Genomic DNA, 20,663 nt, shown 5'->3' on the forward strand with positions numbered 1-20,663 from the left:
ACGTAGGTACGCCTATGAGTGCGTAAGCTTAGTCAAGCGTTGTTTGAGCTCAAGGCATTCTAGACGAAGGACACGACTCTTAAGTTATTTTCCCAAATAAATTTTCGCTCTCTCTTATCTGTCTTCCTCGAACCCGGAGCGATGCACCAACGGCTGATGCTTATGATATGCACATTACCGCACAGTAGTGTGTCCATCATCTCGACAAAACAGATTTCTGTGATCCGATAGGTGCCGGTCCAGTCGACATGCCTGGTAAGCACGCGATATGCACAGCCCAACTCAATTTACACACAAACGTAGTAACGCTTCCCTGAAATCAAAAAGAGAACGAAAGCACCGTAGTTAGATACTCGTGACTGCTTCGCATGAAATTGACTCCCACGATGCGTGGGATGTGGCAGAATTTGTGTTCTACTGGGTAATAGCCGAGGGACCACATCCACTCAGTGACTGTTCGTTAAGGGATGAATATTTGCCAGCTAAAATATGCTCGTGTGCTGGCTGTTCAATGAGTTGCGAGCTTCGCGAATGAAATAACTACAATACGCTCCGCTTCTCTTCGCCAGAAAACTGGTTAGCAACAATGTTCGCTCCGCAGCTGCGGCGATGTCTACGGATGTTGCGGTCATGCCCTTGGTTAATCAGGTCGTGTTTCGAAAACAGACTTCACTCGGGTTAAAATTATAGAGGGGTATATAGGTTGCGGGGAAAATATTTCTTCAGCTCACCTGCGTTAAAGCCCAACGTGTGCACTCGCATTTCCTGAATCCGCGCAGGCCTATGCTTGAAACGTAGCGTAATTGCTGGCTGAGCATATTCGTATCAAAAGTGCAACCACCAAACCACCATGACGGCAAAGGGTGGTCGCGTAACATATCTGTGTATTTTGACAGCTCTGAAGTTTTTCTTACCAATTCTATATGTAGCAGTTGAAGGTGCCGAAGAGTTTACAATTGTAAGAGCACCCGTCGGCAAAGTGCGGGGTGCGATACGCAGCGCACCGGATGGCAAAAATGTTTACGCCTTCACTGGTATAAGGTACGCTCAGCCGCCTACTGGTCAACTTCGATACCGGAAACCCCAACCTGAAGAACCATGGGAGAACAGCATTCGCGACGCAACGCAAAGACCTCCGTCATGCAGTCAAACGAGCGTGTACCAAAGAAGACATCTAATCTGGGTTCCATACCGTAAGTTGGCTTTTGCGACCATGCACACTGTGTACATGAGTGCCTCTGAAGAAAAGAACTTCGTCAATCCGGTGGTGGTGGTGGTGGTGTGCGGCGTGACCACCTTTACTGCGCATGCGCAAGCCCTCTTCACACACCTTCTCTCCCTCTCGACTCCCCTCCCCCTCTCCACTTCCCCTTTTCCTTTGCCTCCTTCCCTCCCCTCCACTCCGCCTCTGAAACGCGAGCTCTACATGCCGAAACATTGCTTCGCATCGCCTCATGGTCCCGTTTAGCGAGAGATGGTGTGATTTTTTCTCTTTCAGGCAGATGGTTGTTAGTAACTATTTACATAAGAAGCATGATTTCAACAGCATTTGTAAAAGAGGACGATGATTAACGAAGTTTCAACAGAAAATTTGTACAGCGGGCTTTGCGAACCTAAACTTGTGACTGCGCTTCATACATCGCCCGTCCCTAATTATTAAACGCCGTCTTAGAGAGGTCATGAAGGGGATTCCAGAAAGATTGTTTTACCAAATGCTCCGCTTTTCTCATGAGCATCACAACCAGCAATTTCAGGGTATTTTACCTACATATTGAGTTTTCTGTTGCCTTACCTTAAAGGGCCCCTCACCAGGCCACATAGGAAATTTTAGTTAGACGCTGGAAGTTCTTGTGTGCCGAATGAAGAGCAGTATACCGCAAGAAGTTTTCAAATCGGTTCATTACGAGCTGAGAAAAAAAATCACAGCATATCCACGGAGTGAATGATGATGAGTGGGTGAAGCTGCGGAGGTTCATCGGTAAACCGTGAATCTTCCGTGAATTCTGCCCAGTACATCATCACCGACGTGAGATCGGGCGCGTTTATACTAAAGGTTCGATGAGTTATGACGACTTGCAGCTCACTTTAATTTTACATGTACGCTGTGAATTTTCATTGTTTAGAAAACCATTGCTTTAGAAAACATCTGGCGTCTTTCGTTAAGCAGCTGGCGTCTTTTCGTTTTGCTTTAGAAACATCTGGCGTTCTTTCGTTTTGCTTTTACAAAACATCTGGCGTCTTTCGTTGGTTTATTTCATCAATCAACGGCGTTTTGAACAAAATTTTTATTGTTTAATCACGCACAGGAGAAATCTCACCAGGCACTACCTTGGAGGTAAACAATGGCTGCTAATGGGAATGAGAGACGGAAGAAGTCGGCTTTTAGCTAACACTTACACTTCTACTTCTACTAACGTTTCCTACTGGAATATGCCAATGGCTGCTAATGGGGAATGAGAGACAGAAGAATTCGGCTTTTAGTTAACGCGCACGCTGCGAATGTTTTATTGTTCAACAACGCACAGGAAAAATCTCCCACCGGCACCACCTTGGAGGTCAAAGCGTAAGACTGGTCACGCACTACGACTACTACGACTACGACTACGAGGGGCGAACGAGGGCCGCCTTAAGGAGCTTCGCCCCTAAAACAATAATTTGTAGCGGCGCGAAACCATGATTTGAGAGGCGAGTTTCAAACCCTTGCCACTCGCCCCGTGTAGCCTTAGCAAGCCAAATCCCTTCCCTGCCCTCTTCCCTTGACACATACGCATGAACACGTCATGCGCATGCATGGTCACCTGCGCATGACGTGCCCGAGCCAGCCCGAGCACGCGAGCGCCGTTGCACGGCCGCTACCTTCTTTTTTTTATGTAGCGGCCGTGGGCGTTTTGTTGGCGTTCTCTGTGGTGTACTGCCTGTTTCTGCGGGACGGGCACGAAAGTTCAGACATTTGTACGGGCAGGAGAGTGGCGGTATCATGAGCCAGTGCCGCATTAAAGGGCCCCTCACCAGGTTTGACAATTTTGAGGTAACGAGCGCAATGCATACACTGGGCGTTCACGATCACGTCTGCCAAAATTTGCAACGCTACGCGCCGCGGAAATGGGTCAAATTTCAAGGTGAACGCTGCTTGCCCTTCCTCTCGCGGGCGCGCGCTTTAGAGAATGAGGGGATGACGTACATGAGAAAATGGCCCTATGTAGATGGTAGTGCTGTGACGTCGCCAACAGTAGCAGGTGACGCTGCGATAACTATTTGACACGACATGTGTAGTTTGTGTAATTTTTTGCTTGAATAGATTAATAAAACTTGAGAGAAATAATGAGACACACAAAGGAAATGTGTGCGTCTTTTTCATTTTTTTTTCGTGAATCGCAGCGAGATGCGGGGCTAATGTGCCTCCCTTTCCCATGCGTTCGTGTCCCCGCGGTTAGCGCATCGAGCAGACGCCAGCCCTGGAAACGAAAGTAATGTTCTGGCGCGTTCGAGCACTCATTATGCTCGTTTACTCTACCGCGTCCAAGTAAACGTTAATGCGGTACTGGCTCATGATACCGCCACTCTCGTGCCCGTACAAATGTCTCAGCTTTCATGTCCATCCCGCGGAAACAGGCAGTACACCACAGAGAACGCCGACAAAACGCCCATGGCCGCTACATAAAAAAAAAAGGTAGCGACCGTGAAACGCCGCTCGCGTGCTCGGGCTGGCTCGGGCACGTCATGCGCACGTGACCATGCATGCGCATGACGTCTTCATGCGTATGTGTCAAGTGAAGAGGGCAGGGAAGGGATTTGGCTTGCGAAGGCTATACGGAGCGAGTGGCAAGGGTTTGAAACTTGCCTCCTCGCATCATGGTTTCGCGCCGCTACAAATTATTGTTTTTCTCAGCTCGTAATGAACCGATTTGAAAAATTCTTGCGGCATACTGCTCTTCATTCGCCCACAACAATTCCCAAAGTCTAACTAAAATTTGCTATGTGGCCTGGTGAGGGGCCCTTTAACGTTTGCTTAGACGCGGTGGAATAAATGAGCATAATGAGTGCTCGAACGCGCCAGAACATTACTTTCGTTTCCAGGCCTGGCGTCTGCTCGATGCGCTAACCGCGGGGACACGAACGCATGGGAAAGGGAGGCACATTAGCCCCGCATCTCGCTGCCATTCACGAAAAAAAAAAATGAAAAAGACGCACACATTCCCTTTGTGTGTCTCATTATTTCTCTCAAGTTTTATTAATCTATTCAAGCAACAAATTACACACACTACACATGTCGTGTCAAATAAGTATCGCAGTGTCACGAGCTGCTGTTGGCGACGTCAAAGCACAGTCGTCTACGCAGAGGAGCGACGTCACAGCACCACCATCTACGTAGGGCCATTTTCTCATGTACGTCATCCCCTCATTCTCTAAAGCGCGCTCCCGCGAGAGGAAGGGCAAGCAGCGTTCACCTTGAAATTTGACCCATTTCCGCGGCGCGTAGCGTTGCAAGTTTTGGCACACGTGAGCATGAACGCCCAGTGTATGCATTGCGCTCGTTAGCTCGAAATTGTCAAACCTGGTGAAGGGCCATTTAAAAGACAGTCGACGATATATAGTGCTTAGTTATCCCAGCTTTTAAGGGTGTCGTCTGTATTGTGTTTGTATGCTTATTCACCATGATATTTTCATACGGAAGCGCCTCTCTATTTTACTTGATATATACGTTTTCTTCCTTTTTTTAGGCCTGCCTATTTGTTTACTGTAACTAAGAACCACGTAATTGGAGCTATAAGTTGCAATACTTCGAATAACAACTCTGCCTTGGGATGCTTTGCGCAACTAAACAATACACCTAAGACGTTTCTGGGCTGCACGTGTTCTCTCGTGCAAGTACGCCGCTATGTAATGCTTTAGGCCAGCAGATAATAGAAAAACTCACAGGGTCCCTAATGCATTCACCTAAGACGACTGGAAGGCGAAAGCCATCTTCTTTTTATTCTCAATCGATGTGTGATCCTGTCCAGCCACCCTGCGAAAGCTTGTGCACCTAGCGTGGTTTTACACTCTAGGATCGTAGGCGCTTCACCTGGGTTTGCACTGCCTCCGTGATCGGCCCACCAAGCTGCGATGTCATGTGATGACGGCATCGTGTCATGTGATGGTGTCTTGTGATGATGTCTTGTGATGACGATGAATTTTTGCGTTTCATAAGACATCTAAGGCATTCGCCTTAGTATCAAATGTCACTGCAGTTTTATGTCCATCTTTGCACACCGCACAAAATTGACAAGGCACACAAGAGAAGAGAACGGTTCTGTCCTCTTCTCACGGATAAGTTCCAACTCGCCCGCCTATCACTCCTACTGCAGTTTTATATCATTTCCGTTCAAACGATGCGTCACTAAAATGTCACTACCAGCGCTGTTGCTTCTGTGCACCAGTCCGATGATCTGGTATTAAGAAAACAGTACTGAGTTAACAAGCAAAGTAAACCCTCTCATCGGTATTCGCTTTACTGGGCGGAGGCTTCTTAGAGAAGTTCTTGTATTTAGATAGCAACACGCTGGTTAGCTGGTAGGCAAGCAGAGTAGCGTCTCCCATCAATTACAAAAGCGACAAAAAAGCGATAGCAGATTCGCATTAGTGGTGCCAAGCCTGAAGGAAGAGCGTGGCTTGGTGGCCATCCTTGTTTTCTCTTTATTTTGTATTTCTTCTCTTTGTGTTTCTCTCTGTTTATTGTGTACCTTTTTTGTATGTTTCTCCTTATTGACATATTTATTTCTCTTTATCCATTTCTTTGCCTTTCTTGCTGTTTCTATATTGACTTCCCTTTCTTTCCCTTTTTTTCTCTATCTCTTCTCCTTTCTCGCTTTTTCTTTGTTTCTCTTTATTTCACTCTTTCCTTCTCTTTCTGTTTTGCTCTCATTTTTTCCTATCTCTGTTTCGTGCATGTTACGTTCTATCTCTCTCTCTCTCTCTCTGCTTCTTCCCTCTATGTTGCTTTGTTTCTCTTCATTTCTCTCTTTCTTTTCCTTTCGGTCTTGCTCTCTGTTTTTTCTATCTCTTTCCCATATCTGTTTCTTTAAATCTCTTTCTCTCTCTTTCTATGTCTGTCTGTGTTTTTCTATCTTTTGATGTCTTTGTTCCCTTTATTGCTCTCTCACACGCAGGGCTATGTCGCTTTTGTGGACGGTGAAACAATGCGATCGCGAAAATGGCTTTCCTTATGTATGACATGCCAATGGCAAAATCCTCTTCCGAGCGAAGGATGGTGAATCTTCGAATATGGTCAACTATGTCAGTCAGCTGGCTTATTTCACTGTAGGTCAGATATGTGTACAAATGTAGCAATGTAGACGTCGGCTTACGATGGTTAACGGTGGGTGCGTGCTAGCATATGACGTTCGCAGTACTGTGCCTTGCGATTGGCTTGGCTCATCCGCGAGGAGTTTTCATCTAAATGTGCGATCAGGGAATAACAAGGTCGATGAATTACAGGTTTTGTTAGACAGTTTTGATATGGCCTTCACTTTATGATCTCGGAATTTGGGCTTATTAGTGTCTTCTGTTTACCGTCATTCGCAACATTTGCTGTGAAGCTTGATACGGGTCGCGGCGGAGGCGCATCTATTTTTGCTAAAGACAAAATTGAATGTGAATCTTTCCTGGAACTGTGTTGTATGTCATCTGCAGTCGCAGTTTTTTCTATACTAGAGCATAATACAGTCAATTCTGTGTTCTGCAGACTACCTAGTGGGGAGGTTGGTCCACTTCCTGAACACATTGACTAATACCTTTCCTTCGCTTCTCCTCAACAATATTGCGACGTCCGCTTCTTGTTTTATTTTGATCTATTCTGTTTTAACAAGCAACGACGGTTATCAACGCTCGACGCTGACCGCGCCGCAGTGTTCGAGAAGCTTCGCGATTGTAGTAGATCGTTTTGTTGAGATTGCGCGCAGACCGCGCACAGCCTAGATTATTCCAGAGCTTGCACCACCACCAATGATAAAACTGGCAAGTTCGATGTGTGTTGAATAAAGATGGCGCATCCCAGCCATGAGCACATTATCGACGGCCGACGATCTGTTCGCCGCTATCAGTGTACAGCGTGTATTGCTGTAGGTTGACCTTCCGTTTCACGGCCACAATTCGGCCGAATAAAAGGTTTCATTTGGGACACACCGCCTGCTTCCTTCGACAGCGTCATGACCACGTGACATCTGGTGAAGGTGCTTCCCGGTCCATGTACCGTACGCCCCCCTCCAGCCGTGAGCCAAGCCCACACCGTCAAGGAGACATCGACGCCAACCAGCGGGCCAGCCACAGGCAGCAAGGTCTTCCACCACATTATGGACCCCTTCCCGACAAGACAAAGACCGCGACGAAGACGAGAGGCATGATGACAGCCGTACTGTCCCCTGCAGCTGTCGTGATTCAGCCACCCAGCGAGCCACCGACCTTCCATGGATCGCCAAGCGATGGCCCCGAGACCTGGCTCGAGACGTTCGAAAGGGTCTCAACATTCAACAACTGGGACTCTGAGGACAAGCTGCGCCACGTCTACTTTAACCTTGAAGACGCAGCAAGGACCTGGTTCAAAAATTGGGAGTCCACTCTTCGAACATGGGATGTCTTTCGCAACGCTTTCCTGGAGACGTTTCCAAGCGTCGTCGGAAAGGAAAGGGCCGCAGCCTCGCAGGAGACACGGGTCCAACTTCCAAGTGAAAGCGTGGCCATCTTTGCAGAGGAAATGACCCGGCTGTTTCGCCGCGCCGACCTTGCCATGCCCGAGGACAAGAAAGTCCGCTTCCGCATGCGAGGGATAAAGCAAGAGCTATTTGATGGTCTGATGCAGAACCCACCTTCGACAGTCCAAGAATTCGTCTGAGAAGCGACGACGATGAGAAGACGCTCGAGATGCGCACCCGGCAGTACAATCGCCGCGCAATTCAAGACAGCGTAGCTGTTCATGCCCTCGGCTCGGACGACTTGCGCGACCCGATCCGAGCCGTCGTGCGAGAGGAGCTGCGAAAGCTCGCACCTGTTGCACAGTCCGAAGTGACGTCGATTGCTGACATTGTATGCGAGGAAATCCAACAGGCACTGGGTTTTCCTCAGCCGGCATTGCAAGCAATGAGCTATGAGCAATGAGCTATGCTGCTGCAGCCCGACGCAACACCCCCCTCCTCGCCCACGTCAAGACGCCGTGCCGCCCCAGCAGTTCTGCCGCCAGACACCGCCGCTGCGGCCACCGACGTCATACCGCCCAACTGTCGGCCAGCGCAATGCTCCGAGGAAGACCGACGTGTGGCGTGCCCTCGACCACCCTCCACTCTGGTACCGCTGCGGAGAAGCCGGCCACACCTACTGCCGCTGCCAGTACCGACAGATTGAACTGCGTGGGTTCGCCATTGACGCGTCGCGTCCACAGCGGGTTGAACGGCCACGTGACATCGCCGACTACCTCGCAGGAGCTCAGTGGACCCCCCGAGGACCTTCCCGATTGCCGTTGCCAGGCCGCTACGCCTCTCCCCAACGACGACCATTCACTGGCCCAACCCGGGGCCGGTCACCTAGCCCGTATCCGGAAAAATTATGGGCGGCAACCGATGGAGCTGCGGTTGCTGCACGACGAAATACCGAAGGTCCTGCGCCGCCGACGACGACGCCACGACGAAAAATTCAGAACACGACTCGAACCAGACAAAGCCCTGACGACGAAACCTCCCGGACCGAAATAGACCTGACCACGCAACTTGGAAGCATCGGAACAAAGCGACGTAGCCGTGACCCGACGCCACGACCTAACTGCAACACAAGACGACGAACTAGCGACCTCGACGTTCTTATCGACGGCCACAGCGTCACAGCTCTTGTCGACACCGGAGCCGACTATTCTTTCATCAGTGGACCGTTCGCCACGAAGCTGAAGAAGGTTAGGACAGCCTGGGAAGGCCCCGAAATACGGACAGCTGGAGGTCATCTAGTAACGCCGGAGGAAATCTGCACAGCGAGACTGACCATTAAGAACCGGATTTATACCGCGAACTTCATAGTCCTGCAGCGTTGCTCGAGAGATGTCATCCTTGGTATCGATTTCTTAAGCCTTTATGGTGCGGTCATCGACCTCAGCTCCAAGTCGATAACACTATCCACAGAAAAGCTCTCCTGCCGCACACTCCGCCAGGAAAGCACGCCTTGAATGTGCTGGAAGACGTCACGATTCCTCCTCGCTCCAGCGTCATCATTTCCGTCGGCACTCAGAAACCAGCACACCTTGAAGGTGTCGTCGAAGGCGACCAGCACCAGCTGATTAACCGTGAGATTTGCGTCGCCAGAGGAGTAGCCGAGTTGCGGGGAGGGAAAGCAACATTGATGCTCACAAATTTCAGCAGCGAGTATCAGCACGTGAACAAAGGCACGACGGTCGCCTACATTGAAGAAATTGTGAAGGCCACCAATGCTTTCGCCTTCGCAGATTCTTCCACGCCTACTCCGACGAACCAAGCTCCTCAATCAGCATTTGACGTCAATCCCAGCCTTCTGAAGTATAAGCAAGAACAGCTCAAAACCCTGCTCTTGCAAAACAAGGACTGCTTTTTGTCGTCGTCCAGAATTCGGCACAATCCAGTCACAAAACATCGCATCATTACAGACGAAAGTGCCAGACTACTTTTTCAGAGCCCGTACAGAGTTTCACACGAGAACGCCAGGTCGTAAAGAAACAATTTGACGAAATGCAACGCGACGACATCATCCAGCCGCCCAAGAGTTCGTGGGCGTCACCCGTGGTGCTAGTGAAAAAGAAGGGTGGAACCCTACGTTTCTGCGTCGATTATCGTCACCTGAACAAAATCACAAAGAAGGACGTGTATCCTCTCCCACGTCTAGACGACACCCTAGACCGACTGCGCAGCGCGAAGTACTTTTCGTCAATGCACCTCAAGACCGGCTACTGGCAAATCGAAGTCGACGAGAGAGACCGGTAGAAGACTGCCTTCGAGTTCAAGGTCATGCCCTTCGGTCTTTGCTCAGCGCCTGCGACTGCTCAGCACCTGCGACTTTCCAACGCGTTATGGATACAGTACTGACCGGTTTGAAGTGGCAAACTTGCCTCGTGTACTTGGACGAAGATTGTGTTTGCCTCACCATCTCCGGCGCCTTGAGGCTCTACTTCAAGCAATCAAAACCCCCGGACTCATCCTGAAGCGAGAGAAGTGCCGCTTCGCGTACGACGAGCTCTTTTTTTGGGTAACGTGATCTTTAAGGATGGTGTTCGCCCGGACCCGCGGAAAACAGCTGCCATCGCTGCCTTCCTGCTACCCACTGACAAGAAGGCCGTACGCTGATTTCTGGGCTTCTGCGGCTACTCCAGGCATTTTGTCAAAGGATTTTCAAGGCGCGCCGAGCCGCTAGCGCACCTCACGAAAGCCGACGTGGAGTTCAAGTGGGGAATGGCAGAAGCCAAAGCATTTCAAGAACTGCAACGACACCTGCAAGCGCCGCCGATTCTTGCACACATCGACGAATACGCCAATACGGGAGCCCACACCGAAGCAAGCAGCGTAGGGCTCGGAGCTGTACTAGTGCAGAGGACTGAGGGACTAGGAATGGTTGTCAGTAATGCTAGCCGGTCGCTATCTAAGGCGGAAGCCAACTATTCCACAACAGAAAACGAGTGCCTTGCCATTATCTGATCGACAGCAAAGTGCCGCCCCTTAATTTTCGGCAGGCCTTTCATATTTGTAAGCGACCGCCACGCCTAGTGTTGGCTAGCTAATTTGAAGGACCCTTTAGGTCCTTCAATTTCTGCGTCTTCAGGAATTCGACGTTACCGTCGTTTACAGGTCCGGAAGAAAACACTCTGACGCCGACTGCCTGTCTCGTGTTCCCGTCGATGCGCCGCCGCAAGACGACGACGATGACTGCTTCCTCTCAACTATAAGTACCGACGACTTTGCCGAAAGGCAACGAGCCGACACAGAACTGGTGGGCCTTATGGAGTACCTCGAGTGCAAGACTGCCGTTGATCCGAATGTATTCCAGCGAGGACTACCGTCCTTTATCTTACGGAACGAAGTTCTTCGGAAGAACTTCTCGTCACTTCAAACCGACTATATTCTTGTCGTGCCCTCATCATAGCGACCAGAAATCCTCGAGGCCATACACGACGACCCGACGGCTGGACACCTCGGTGTTTCCCGCACGATTGCCAGTATACAGGAAAAACACTACTGGCCACGCCTTAGTGCCGACGTCGCCCACAACGTTAAGACTTGCCGAGATTGCCAGCAACGGAAGACACCGCCGTCTAGGCCAGCGGGACTTCTGCAGCCAATCGAACCACCTCACTGGCCGTTCCAGCAAATCGGGATGGACCTACTGAGGCCGTTCCCGACGTTGACTTCCGGGAACAAATGGAAGTGGATCGTCGTAGCAACTGACTACCTCATCCGCAACGCAGAGACAAAGACCCTGCCGAAAGGCAGTGCCGCCGAGGTAGCCAAGCTCTTCGTGGAGAACATCGTATTGCGGCATGGCGCCCCAAATGTTCTCATAATGGACAGAGGTACCGCCTTCACTGCGGACCTAACTCAGGCGATCTTCAAATACAGCGAGACTAACCACCTCTGCACCACCGCCTACCACCCGCAGACCAATGGCCTCACCGAACGACTAAATAAGACCATCGCCGACATGCTGACCATGTACGTCGACGTCGAGCACAAGACGTGGGACGCCGTCCTTCCGTATGTGACCTTCGATTACAACACGGCCGTTCAAAAAACGACGCAGATGACGGCGTACGAGTTGCTCGACGGTAGGAGCCCGGCGACGACCCTCGACGCCGTGCTACCCAACGTCACCGACGAAGAAAATCTCGACGCCGCCGCTTACTTACAATGTGCCGAAGACGCTAGAAAGCTCGCCCGCCTGCGCATCAAGACCCAGCAGCACACAGACAGCCGTCACTACAATCTTCGACGATTCTTCGTGGAGTACCAGCCCGGCGACAGTGTCTGGGCCTGGACGCCAATACGACGACGCGGACTGAGCGAGAAGCTTCTTTGACAATACTTCGGATCGTACAGGGTACTTCGACGTCTCGGCGCTCTTGACTACGAGGTCATCCAGGACGGAGTTACGAACTCCCAGCGACGCCGCGCACGACCTGAAGTCGTCCATGTCGTGCGCCTTAAGCCGTGTTTTGCGCGTTAGCGAACCTGGGGATTCTACTTTTTCCTTTGTTATTGTAATTCATTTGTGGATGCACTTGTTTTTCCCCCTTCTATATTCTGTCACAAGCATCGGGACGATGCTTTTCCAGAGGGGGGCAATGCCACGCCCGCATCTTGTTTTATTTTGGTGTATTCGGGTTTAACAAGCAAGGATGGTTATCAACGCTCGACGCTGACCGCGCCGCAGTGTTCGAGAAGCTTAGCGATTGTAGTAGATAGTTTTGTTAAGATTGCGCGCAGGCCGCGCACAGCTTAGATTATTCCAGAGCTTGCGTGACCACGAGTAATAAGACTGGAAATTTCGATGCGTGATGCATAAAAGACGGCGCATCCCAGCCATGAGCACATCATCGACGGCCGAACCTCTGTTCGCCGCTGTCAGTGTACAGCGTGTACTGCTACAGGTTGACCTTCCGTATCACGGCCACAAGATCGGCCAAATAAAAGGTTTCATTTTGGACACACCACCTGCTCCTTCGGAGCGTCACGGCCACGTGACAATATGACGTCATTATGAGCGGATATTTTATTATAGACATGATGTCTAATTCTACCAGCGCAAGTCTTTTTGATATAATATTGAGAAGCTTTGGGGCTCAGTATTGTCACTAAACATCCAACTCGTATGAGTATGAATTCCAAAATGTTGATTTATTCAGTACTAATATAAATAATTCTCCTATACACTCAAGAGTGATGTGTTGCGAAATATGCGACAACATGGGCATTTGTTTATTTTTCCGAAAAAGAAATCTCCCTCGTCTAAACAGCCCCGCCGCGGTGGTCTAGTGGTTATGGCACTCGACGGCTGACCCGGAGGTCGCGGGATCGAATTCCGACCGCAGCGGCTGCATTTTCGATGGAGGCGAAAATGTTTGAGGCCCGGGTACTTAGATTTAGGTGCACGTTAAAGAACCCCAGGTGGTCAAAATTTCCGGAGCCCTCCACTACGGCGCCTCTCATAATCATCTCGTGGTTTTGGGACGTTAAACCCCAGATATTATTATTAGTATCCCTCGTCTAAACAAATACTTACTCCAATGGTACAATTTAGTACACCCAATGCTCTGGACCATTTTCATGGCATTTTCATAACTACACCTTCGGATGACGTGTTGAATGAAATTGACGCTGAGAACGCTTGTGCGAAATTTCTTGACCTATTTTGTAGCATTTATAACAGACGCTTTCCGCATAAGAAGTAACCAATTTCGAAGAAATTAAAGGCTTGGATAACACGAGAACTGCACACTCACATAGAACGTAAAAATAAACTCTATTATACATATATTGCCTCTAAAAGTATACATTGATTGAAGAGTTTAAGAGTTATAGAAATAAGTTTAACAGCGACATACGAAATGCGAGAACGCGTTATTACGGAAATCAGTTCCAACATTAAATTAGGCATCCAGATACACTATGGGTGAAAATACGGTCTCTTGACATGACCTTTGTTCAAGATAAACATTTTGATACAGTTACACAAAATGGCCAAGTTTACACAGGTGAACAGTTTGCTGATCGTTTTCTTCATCTCCCTCTATTTCAACTTTCTCTCTCTTTCTCTCTGTTCCTTTCAAGTATTTCACATGCTCCACTTTGCAAAGCAGAATTTTCGTTTAGCGATCGCAGCTGCTGTACTCGGTAGTGGGGCCTGCCCAATTCCTGTGGCGTATACGCACTGGTGGACTTTTTGACGACGGAGCCCAAGTTACTGATACCTTAACAAGCTTCGCTCTTGAAGCCACTGTCAGCGAAGTACATATGTAGGTGTCGTTATATGCGGCTGAAGCAACCACAGTAGGTTCTTTCGGAATGATACTAATATATTTTGAGCAAGAAATAGAAAGAATCATTAGATAATAACAGCCATTTCAATCAAGTGAAACAATGTTGGCGACTGTTTAGAAATTTTCAAGCCAACATTTTTGGGCATTGGTGTTTACGGCTACATTATATACAGGGTGTTCACAATTAAGCTTTATGGTTTTCTTAAAATGCAGTACTGGGAGGTGCGTGAAAACGACCTTTGTAATAAGTTTTTGACCCAGGGGGACACCAAGTGAGAGAATAATTATCGCTGTCAGCCACACAATTAACAATACTGAATGATGAAAGTTTTATTGAGGGCTGCAAAATGGCATGTTTGTACTGAAAATTTTAGGTATTCAATTTTGTACACAATTCCACTTGAAATACTTCTTCTTGCATGTCTGTTCCCCAAGATATCCCGCTGCAATGTTTATTTTCGGTTTGCACGATACGCAAAGAAGACAGTGAGCGCTGGCGCAAAGCTCGTCCCCGATGTGCCGCGGCAGGTGTGCGCGACGTTTAATTTCACAACGGGTCGAAGGCATAGGCACAGATGATAGCTGTTACGCTTTTGCTACCGGCTGGCGATAGCAAAAAGTGACGTGGGTGAATACATATCCGTTCGTAACAACAAAAAGACAGTTGCAGGTAACGCCTCGGCCGTCGAGACGCCTTGTATCACCCTTGTAGCGAAACAATTATATGAGTGGATCCACCACCTGGTGTGTAGAAGAAGCTTTTGCTCAACTTCTTCGCCCAAGACAGACCCTTGAACATAATAATAATGTCTGGGGTTTAGCGTCCCAAAACCACGATATGATTATGAGAGACGCCGTAGTGGAGGGCTCCGGAAATTTCGACCACCTGGGGTTCTTTAACGTGCACCTAAAACTAAGTACACGGGCCTCAAACATTTTCGCCTCCATCGAAAATGCAGCTGCCGCGACCGGGATTCGATCCCGCGACCTGCGGGTCAGCAGTCGAGCGCCATAACCACTAGACCACCGTGGCGGGGCAGACCCTTGAACAATTCAGCGCATCCACATATGGAGACTGCACCATTCACCGTACCCAACAACCTCGACATGTCATTTTTGTCTATAGGTATTGACCAGACGATCACTGGTAGGTCCCTAGCCAGCAGATGCTTTTCGGAGTGGACGGGGCTCGACGGGAGCCGTGCCGCTATGTATTTGTGTGCATGCGTTTCTATCCCTGCGCGCATCATCATCATCATCCGCCTGACTACGCCCACTGCAGGGCAAAGACCTCTCCAATGATCCGCCTGTTGAAAATAAAGAAGTGGGGCATGGGCTCGGGGAGAGGCGCGAGAGGGAAGAGAACGAAGTGGGGATTCAGGGCTAGCCTTCATGTAGTAAAGACGTGTTCCTGATCTACGACTACGGGTCCTCGTTAGTTACATTTTTGGTGCCGAAACCCGGGAGTGGTCATTCCGGGACTGCCATGACTTCGGCCGAGCGTCTTCGGAAGGTGCGTGGGACTGTCAGGGCCAGCGTCTCACGAAATATTACGCTCCTGACAGGACTACTGCAGGACCCCGACACCGAGGCGCGCGAGGTCAACAGGCAAGTCGCCGTTTTGAAGGCTAAGGAAACTGAACTCCGACAGCTAGACAAGGACGTTCTCGACCTCACGGAAGATGAAGCTATTGAAGCCGAAGTCGAGGGCGCAACCGACTACCACGATAAGATTCTGTACGCGATCGCTGACGCGCAGTTCCTCTTGTCTCAGCGAGAACAGTCGACTCATCTCAGCGAACCTTCTAGGAGTCGACCCAATGGCGACCGGGTAGCAGCCACCCAGAGCAACATCGCATCTGCTGAGGCGCCGCAAGGACCAGTCAGTACGCCACGTTACCGGTCTGTCGCACTTCCGACGCTTCAAGTCCCGACGTATGCCGGCGATTTACGTCAGTGGCAAGAATTCTGGGACCACTACAGCGCCACGATTCACGACAACACCGAGTTGCCGTCCATCGAGAAATTTAAGTATTTGCTGACGTACCTGACGGGAGCGGCCAAGCGAGCTATCGAAGGCATCAGGATGGCTGATACCAACTATGAAATTGCCGTGACTACACTGAAAGAGCGCTTCGGTCGACAAGAATCACTAGTCAACGAGCACATCAACCAGCTTCTTGCACTGTCGCCCGTGAGGAGTTCCAAGGAAGTGGAGAAGCTTCGGGTGCTGCATGACACCGTGCGTTTCCGCGTAAGTGCTCTCGAAGGTCTTGGTGTACCGCCTGAGCAGTACACTGTGGTGCTGCATCGGGTGCTAATGAGGTGTTTGCCAGAAGACTTGGCGATAATGTACCGACAGAAGAAGAAGGAGGATAGCACGCGTGGTACTAATGCATCAGCAGAGCCCACACCCCCTGATGCGAGAACGCACAAGGCGACCGACATTTTAGCGTTCCTGAAAATCCAGGTTGAAGTGCGTGAGGAAGGGAAGCAAGAAGCGGCGTCATCGTATACGCGCAACTCGATCACGGTACCTGGTGACATGAGCTTGCCGACAAGGTCTTCACAGGGCATTCCATCGGCATCCGTGCTAGCGGCGACGGAATCCCTACAGCAGCGCACGCCTTGTGTTCTGTGCGACAGCCGAAGTCACAGCCTGGCAGAGTGTACGGTCGACTTATCCGCCAACGAGAAAAGGGCCAGGTTGCTTAACGCTCGGTGCTGTTACAAGTGCGGAATGCGCAATCATGTCGCACGGTTTTGCAGAGTCTCCCTGAACCTTACGTGCAACAAGTGCCAACGCCGACACCTAACGGTCCTTTGCGAGCTGTCACGAGCCGTCACCACGACCGCTGCTCCTACGCCAACAGTACCGAGTGGCTCGTCCGGCTCTACCTCACCGACGGTAACAACGGCGTCAACCGGCGCTACAGAAGCCAAGTCGGTGCTGCTTCAGACGGGCCGTGTTTGGGCGGAGAGCGGACCGCGACAGCTCCTGGTGCGTGTGATGCTTGACAGCGGCAGCCAGCGTTCTTTCATCCGCACCGACGTTGCCAAGAAATTGCAGTGTAAAGTCATTGGCACGGAAGAGCTGTCATTGGTAACGTTTGGAATTGCCAAGCCACGGAATCATTTACGTTGTCGACGCGTCTCTGTCACGCTGCGTGGACGATTTAACGGCGGCACCGTCACATTGGAAGCACTGGAAGTCCCCGAAGTGTGCACCGTGACAAGTCCACCGCTGAACATTGAAGTGCTCGAGCTCTTGAGCGCCCGGAGGTATGATGCTGCGGACATGTTTGACGCGGAAACTTGGCAACCAGAGGACGTCAGCATATTAATTGGCTCGGACGCTTATTGGAAGTTCGCCACTGGAAAGATTGATCGCCTCAACGAGCAACTCACTGCCGTGGAAACGTCGTTCGGGTGGACTGTGCAGGGCAGTAGCTCGCACTACGAAGCTACAGCAACTAGTGCCCTTTTCTTATCGGCTGGTGGTTCTCATCAAGAGTGCGATGAATCGGCTATGTGGCGCCTCGACACTGTTGGTATTGACAACCGGATGTCAAAGAAAACACAAGAACTCGATATGTTTGAGCCTTCTCTGAGCGGACAAGCTAGATGTTACGAAGAGCCTTTCATGATTCCGGAGCCTCGTATTCCTACCGATAGCGTGCCCACCCGCAACGATGGCTCCTTCGATCTGCTGGTCGGTGAAGCTAACAGTCCCGCTGTGCTTCCTGTGGTGTCCTCATCGTTGGATGCGCCGCCTGGACGTCAGGATTTTGTTCCGCTCAGCTTCGTGGAACTAGAAAAGGTTGTGACCAAACAAGTTGATCACGTAGGCAAAGAAGAGAAAGCACTGCTTCTGCCTCCGGAAGTGAAGTGCAGTGCACTGCAAGAGGCGCCGAAGCAAAACAGCGCGATCCATGCACCCGAGCACCTCAACGAGCTTAATCCCTGGGAGCAGAGGAACAGCCACGTACTGAGACTCGCCCCTGATACGTTGAACCGATCGAAAGGAGATGCGTCCATCTCGACATCCGTCTCCAAGTTCGTGATGACGCATGGTTCGTGCCACAGACGCGAAGGGCGCTGCAGACATACAGGCACTTCGTGGAGAACACCACGGCAATACGCTGCGACAAAGTGTCTGCAGGAGAACACGAATGCGGAGCACAACAGCAGTGTCTTGCCGGGATGGAAACGTCGGAGATGGAAACGCGCACACCATTTTCCATGCCAGATCGACACGCTGCGTCCCGGACCGATGTTCATCGCAGATTTACATGAGAGGCGCGGCGGTGGTGCAAGAAGAGAACGCTTGTGCCATCGAGTGACATCGTTACACTGCCATGCATTGCCGACTTTGGATGAGAGAGACCTTGTTTCGTTCGCCTTGAACCGGACCACTTTCTGAAGCCCTGTACATAGGTTGTGCATGTTGTCAGAAACGAAACAACCTACGTCACGTTCGTCCCGTCCCCTCGGAGGATGTTGAAAATAAAGAAGTGGGGCATGGGCTCGGGGAGAGGCGCGAGAGGGAAGAGAACGAAGTGGGGATTCAGGGCTAGCCTTCATGTAGTAAAGACGTGTTCCTGATCTACGACCACGGGTCCTCGTTAGTTACACCGCTAATCGACCCGGTCCTGTGCTGCCACGTTATCCCCGCAAACTTCTTAATCTCATCCGCCCACCTAACTTTCTGGCTTCCCTTCGCGCGTTTGCCTTCTCTTGGAATACAGTCAGTCACTCTTAATGAACAGCGGTTACCTTGCCTACGCGCTATATGCCCTGCCCATGTCCATTTCTTCTTCTTGATTTCGACTAAGATGTCCTTAATACCCGTTTTCCCCCTTACCCACTCTTCGCTCTTCTTGCCCTTAAAGTAACACCTATTCTTTTCCTTTCCATTGTTCGCTGCGTCGTCCTCAATTTAAGTTGAACCCTATTTGTAAGCCTGCGGGTTTCTTCTCCGTACGTGAGTACCGGCAAGAAGAAGAAGAAGAAACATTTATTTATGTCATGCCTTGGAGTGGTTAGGGTGGGTGGTGCCCTTCTTCCAGGGCCCCACTGGCTACAGCGGCTCGCCGGGCCTGGTCGAGGGTCGCCAGTTGGCTTCCCATTTCCAGTTCCGCGAGCCGCGCCTCCCACGACCAATTCAGGGAATCGTTGTTACACAGAGGCGAGATGGCAGCCTCCGGACGTTGTGTACACTGATATGTTATGTGTTCCAATGTCGGTGTTGCATCGCACCACGGGCATTTGTTGTTGTATCTGTGAGGGTACATTCTGTGTAACCTGTGTAAATGTGGGTACGTGTTTGTTTGGAGGCGACGCCAGTCCCGTGCTTGTCTCCTGTTTAGGTTAGGATGAGGTGGAGCTTTAGTTCGCCTACCTAGTCTTTGAAATTCGAGGATTTCTCTTGGCGCGCCAGGTGTCGAAGTGTCCTCCCGGGTGATGTGGTCCGCGGCTCGGCCTGTCATGCCTCGAGCCAAACGTTCCACCCGTTCGTTCCCCTCAACTCCTGAGTGCGCCGGGCACCAAGTCACACCATGATCCATTGGGAGCCGAACCATGAGAGTGAAGTAACTATGAAAACAAGGATGGGAGGAAGCACATTTGGAAGCACCTCCAATCATGAGTGGTAGTTCACCACTATAACTGAAGATGAAGATATATAACAGCTGCATCTTGCCGGTACTACGCATACCGGAGTACCGGCAAGATGCAGCTGTTATATATCTTCATCTTCAGTTATAGTGGTGAACTACCACTCATGATTTGAGGTGGTTGCCAAATGTGCTCCATCCCATCCTTGTTCTCATAGTTACTTCACTCTCATGGTTCGGCTCCGCGGTTACTACCTGGCATAAGTAGACGTATCCATTTACAAATTACAGTGTCCCGCTATCTATCGCAAAGCAGTGTTCTCTTCCGAGACTATGGCACATTACCTTATTTTTCTGCAAATTAATTTGCAGAAAACTAAGGTAATGTGTTCCTTACCTTACACCGTTCTGTGTTCCTTGTCGAATTCGGTAATCGAGTTGAACGTCGCCCCTCAGTTACTCATCAATGCAATGTCATCAGCGAATCGCAGATTACCAATGTATTCTTCATTTACTCGTATCCCTAACTCTTCCCAATCTACGGCGCATATATATATATATACTCTTAAAATCTAAACAAAACCTGTTGCCGCCTTTACACGTTGCGGATATGGTTGACCAGCAAACCTGTAAGGCCATACCACTCTGTCAAGGTGGATAACCAGCGAATCTATGTAGCGCATGGCTCCGAGGTGCAACGGAATTGTTAAAAGTACAGAAAGACCCCTTTGAATTATTGGTTTGATCAGCATGCGGCTTGCGCTTGCTGTTTCGTACACGATCTGGACACTCTCTTTGAGCAGTATGCCTAAATGTCCGCGAGGCGTGATACTCCGCAAGTTTTGTGGCAACAAAAACTTCGCCAGTTAGTTATCTCTGCGGAATTGTCAAGACTGGCATAAGGCATAATGAATACTTTCGGTCAAAGAGCTTCAAACTGTCATTTAGGGCTATATTTTTCGAAGTGGATGTCTACGCATATATTTTTCTTGCATTTGTTGCAACCAGAGTCGAAACCCACCATAAAGACATCG

General features: G+C 50.1%; 1 protein-coding gene across 1 annotated transcript in view; it reads left to right on the forward strand.

The window, feature by feature from the left end:
- Nucleotides 1-248: 248 nt before the first annotated feature.
- Nucleotides 249-20,663, forward strand: part of LOC119403489 (putative inactive carboxylesterase 4) — a 50,837-nt gene continuing 30,422 nt past the window's right edge. The window contains exons 1-3 of the mRNA XM_037670420.1: nt 249-255; nt 930-1,279; nt 3,012-3,028. Coding sequence (XP_037526348.1) covers nt 249-255; nt 930-1,279; nt 3,012-3,028 — 374 coding nt within the window. The remainder of the gene's footprint in view (nt 256-929; nt 1,280-3,011; nt 3,029-20,663) is intronic.

This window comes from Rhipicephalus sanguineus, chromosome 8 (assembly GCF_013339695.2).
Source record: "Rhipicephalus sanguineus isolate Rsan-2018 chromosome 8, BIME_Rsan_1.4, whole genome shotgun sequence".
In the NCBI taxonomy this organism is placed as follows: Eukaryota; Metazoa; Arthropoda; class Arachnida; order Ixodida; family Ixodidae; genus Rhipicephalus; species Rhipicephalus sanguineus.